At 35.8% G+C, this 5,209-nt stretch overlaps 1 protein-coding gene across 1 annotated transcript; it reads left to right on the top strand.

Annotated features, from left to right (window-relative positions):
* LOC137404986 (integumentary mucin A.1-like) lies at positions 1-4,875 on the top strand (the record flags this gene model as incomplete). The annotated part of the gene is given in 4 exon segments (XM_068091214.1): positions 1-139; positions 260-626; positions 1,412-1,521; positions 4,736-4,875. Coding segments are annotated over 4 exon segments (756 nt in total), but the record flags the coding sequence as incomplete, so codon positions are not given.
* Positions 4,876-5,209: the final 334 nt, after the last annotated feature.

Genomic DNA, 5,209 nt, shown 5'->3' with positions numbered 1-5,209 from the left:
ACAACTACTCCTGAACAAATAACATCTACAACCACTCCTGAACCAACAACAATGACAACTACTCCTTAACCTACTACAACCACAACTACTCCTGAACCAACAACAACTACAACTACTCCTGAACCAACAACATCTACAACTGCTCCTGAACCAACAACAGCTGAAACTACTCCTTAACCAACAACAATTACAACTACTCCTGAACCAACAACATCTACAACTACTCCTGAAACAACAACATCTACTCCTGAACCAACAGCAACTACTCCTGAACCAACAACAACTACAACTACCCCTGAACCAACAACATCTACAACTACTCCTGATCCAACAACGACCACAACTACTCCAGAACCAACAACATCTACAACTACTCCTGAAACAACAACTATAACTACTCCTGAACCAACAACATCTATAACTATTCCTGAACCAACAACATCTACAACTACTCCTGAACTTACAACAACTACAACTACTCCTGAATCAACAGCAACTACAACTACCAATGAACCAACAACAACTATAACTACTCCTGAACCGACAACATTTACAACTACTCCTGAGCCAACAACAACTACAACTACTCCTGAACCAACAACATCTACAACTACTCCTGAACCAACGTCAACTAAAACTACTTCTGAACCAAGAACATCCCTGAACCCTGAACCAACAACATCTATAACGACTCTTGAACCAACAAATCCTCTTGAACCAACAACATCTACAACTCCTCTTGAACCAACAACATCTACAACTACTCCTGAACCAACAACAACTACAACTACTCCTGAACCAACAACATCTACAACTACTCCTTAACCAATAACATCTACAATTAACCCTGAACCAACAACATTTATAACGACTCTTGAACCAATAATGCCTCCTGAACCAACAACATCTACAACTACTTCTGAACCAACAGCAACTACTCCTTAACCAACAGTAACTACTAATGAACCAACAACAACAACTACTCCTAAACCAACACTATCTACAACTACTTCTGAACCAACAACAACTACTCTTGAACCAACAACTAAAACTACTCCTGAACCAACAACGTCTACAACTCCTCTTAAACCAACAACAACTACATGTACAACGACTCCTGAATCAACAACATATGCAACTACTCTTGGACCAACAACAATGACAACTACTCCTCAATTTACTGCAACTACTCCTGAACCAACAACATCTACATCCACTCCTAAACCAACAACAACAACTACTCCTTAACCTACTACAACCACAACTACTCCTGAACCAACAACATCTACAACTACTCTTGGACAACAACAATGACAACTACTCCTTAACTCACTACAACTACTCCTGAACCAACAACCACCATTACTCCTGAATCAACTACAACTACTCTTGAACCAACAACAACTATAACTACTCCTGAACCAACAACATCTGCAACTACTCCTGAGCCAGCAACAACTACAACTACTCCTGAAACAACAACATCTACAACAGTCTCATTATCAGTGCTTGCTCCTACAGGTACCTATACTAGCTATATTTCGTATTATTAATATTCATATTCTTTATGAGCAACAGCATGTGACAGTAATAAGCAATTCAATACATTTTTGTTGTATTTAGTATTAGGATTAATAAAGCGAGTTGAGCAGTTGACAGACGAGCTCTCAGTAAGAAGTTGGTATTTTTTGCTACTATGATTGCAGCACACTGTATTTTTGTGTCAATTGTGTAACTTTTTTTCAGAGGAGTTCTGTTCAATTAATCCTGTGACCCTGAGTATAAGCAGAACTCTGCATATAACAGCATTCAATTGTGTCAATGCAATGGAAATTTTGTGAGAATATCTGATGGCGCCTATTCCTGTAATAGTACCATACAATTTATCTGATGACAAGTATTTAATTGCTTACTAAAAGCCTTTATGTATCTGACGTAAGCTACTCAATTATGCAAAGTAAGATACTCACATAATAAATGTAACGTATTCAATAGATACTTGTAAATAGATGTAAATGTGTAAATAGATAGAACATGAGTATGTGTGATGGAGGGAAGATGAGTTTATGTGTAAATAGATACAACATGAGTATGTGTGATGGAAGAAAGATGAGTTCATGTGTAAATAGATAGAATGTGATCATGTGTGATGGAGGGAAGATGAGTTCATGTGTAAATAGATACAACATGAGTATGTGTGATGGAAGGAAGATGAGTTCATGTGTAAATAGATACAACATGAGTATGTGTGATGGAAGGAAAATGAGTTCATGTGTAAATAGATACAACATGAGTATGTGTGATGGAAGGAAGATGAGTTCATGTGTAAATAGATAGAATGTGATCATGTGTGATGGAGGGAAGATGAGTTCATGTGTAAATAGATAGAATGTGATCATGTGTGATGGAGGGAAGATGAGTTCATGTGTAAATAGATAGAACATGAGTATGTGTGATGGAAGAGAGATGAGTTCATGTGTAAATAGATACAACATGAGTATGTGTGATGGAGGGAAGATGAGTTTATGTGTAAATAGATACAACATGAGTATGTGTGATGGAAGGAAGATGAGTTCATGTGTAAATAGATACAACATGAGTATGTGTGATGGAAGGAAAATGAGTTCATGTGTAAATAGATACAACATGAGTATGTGTGATGGAAGGAAGATGAGTTCATGTGTAAATAGATAGAATGTGATCATGTGTGATGGAGGGAAGATGAGTTCATGTGTAAATAGATAGAATGTGATCATGTGTGATGGAGGGAAGATGAGTTCATGTGTAAATAGATAGAACATGAGTATGTGTGATGGAAGAGAGATGAGTTCATGTGTAAATAGATAGAATGTGATCATGTGTGATGGAAGAGAGATGAGTTCATGTGTAAATAGATAGAACGTGAGTATGTGTGATGGAGGAGAGATGAGTGCATGTGTAAATAGATAGAATGTGAGTATGTGTGATGGAGGTAAGAACATGAACATGGCTTAAAATCAGTCTTCTTGCTCTAAAGTAACACTCTTTAAAAAGCTATGGTTAGTTATTATTAAAGAGAAAACCGAATTGTACCAAATGATGTACATGTAGATAATACAATATGTGACCCCACTATGATATGAAATATGATGAGGTAGGTTGTATGTAGGTACTTGGATAGTTCAATATATTTAGTGTTAATATAGACTAGCATCGTGATATTATGTACGTGTAGGAATGTTGATAGCTCAAAATTCTTAGCGTAAGTATACAATAACATTGTGATATAGAGTACATGTAAGTATGTAGATAGCTCAATATACTCAGTGTTAACACACACTACCATTGTGATATGCTGTATGTGTAAGTATGTTGATACATGTAGTTCAATATACTCAATGTCAACACATTAGAATTGTGATATGCCGTACCTGTAGGTATGTTGATAGTTCAAAATACTTAGTGGTAATAGGGATTTATACTGTGATATTGAGTATATCTAAGTACAAAAATAGTTTGACATTTCTGCTCATTCCCTTCTTTTGCAAAATATATTTGGCTTCATAAAAGTGACGCGTTGTCAACATGTTACAAACAGTTAAACATAGCTGCACATAAGAACCATACTCTATAAGCACTACTTATACACAAAAACATCTTTGATTGCCCAATAGTTTCTATCGACGTAGACATCAACATACAAGACTATTGCTTGGTCATCTTTGGAAGCTATTGCGAGATGTCTCCGGTTTGTGACTGTGCATTATGATCAATGCTTTCGTTTGTTGCTCTCATCAGTTCATGCATTTGTTAGGCTCTATAACAGAATAGCGACTATACAATCAGTCAGCAAAAGTTACTTACTGTTTTATTTAACTATATTTTGTATAGACTGTTTGGTCGATATTTATCCAGTGCTTTAAATAAAGCAATTTATGTATTTGGTCGATTTGTCTTTTTATCATTTAATACTTTTTTGAAGGACTAAAAAGATATTGATTACTTGAATAAAATAAAAAGGTTTTGTTGTATGCTTTCTATTTCCAAGTCTGTTAGTCTGGTAATATGTACTCTTTGCATGACTCACTAGTGTACTCTTTACATGACTCACTAGTGTAATCTTTACATGACTCACTAGTGTACTCTTTGCATGACTCACTAGTGTACTCTTTGCATGACTCACTAGTGTACTCTTTACATGACTCACTAGTGTACTCTTTGCATGACTCACTAGTGTAATCTTTGCATGACTCACTAGTGTACTCTTTGCATAACTCACTAGTGTACTTTTTGCATGACTCACTAGTGTACTCTTTGCATGACTCACTAGCGTACTCTTTACATGACTCACTAGTGTAATCTTTACATGACTCACTAGTGTACTCTTTGCATGACTCACTAGTGTACTCTTTGCATGACTCACTAGTGTACTCTTTACATGACTCACTAGTGTACTCTTTGCATGACTCACTAGTGTACTCTTTGCATGACTCACTAGTGTACTCTTTGCATAACTCACTAGTGTACTTTTTGCATGACTCACAAATGTACTCCATTCATATCATGTGATACTCATGTATCAGGTCTGCTTAGACATGAGCATCTAAAATAATTTCATCAAGATGCAAAGCGATTAGTCATTATTCCGGTCCTACCTGTTCACTTCTTATGTTCCCTTACTTCATATTTGTTTCTTTGTAAGGCAGCAATTGCTACTTTAGTACCTTGTCAATGCTAATCGCTTATGTTCTTACAGAAAAACTCACAGAAAATGCCGGGTTTTTATCAGCATTTTTTAAATGGTGGGTTACAGCGCTAAGCCGATATGCATCCATGATCGTACACAATTGTTTTATGAATTTAACTGACCAGATGAGTTCTCAAGATGTCAGATGAGGTTGAACGATGCCAGAGGGGGCTAGATAATACCACAAGCAGCCATATGAGATTAAAAGATCAGAAAAATTGCAAGTTTATGCAAATGAAGTGACATTTGAAACAGAATTTTATATTGTCTGATTGCTTGATATAACTAACAAATTCACTTGTTTTTGCTTGATTGATGTAATTAACAAATTCGCTTACTTTTGCTTGATATAATTAGCAAATTCACTTACCTTTGCTTGAAATAACTAGCAAACTCACTTAGCTTTGCTTAATATAACTAGCAAATTCACTTACCTTTGCTCAATATAATTAGCAAATTTACTTACTTATGAACTTTTCCACC

The sequence above is a fragment of the Watersipora subatra genome, chromosome 9, assembly GCF_963576615.1.
Source record: "Watersipora subatra chromosome 9, tzWatSuba1.1, whole genome shotgun sequence".
NCBI lineage: Eukaryota > Metazoa > Bryozoa > Gymnolaemata > Cheilostomatida > Watersiporidae > Watersipora > Watersipora subatra.
This window is presented reverse-complemented; position numbering and strand designations above follow the sequence as displayed.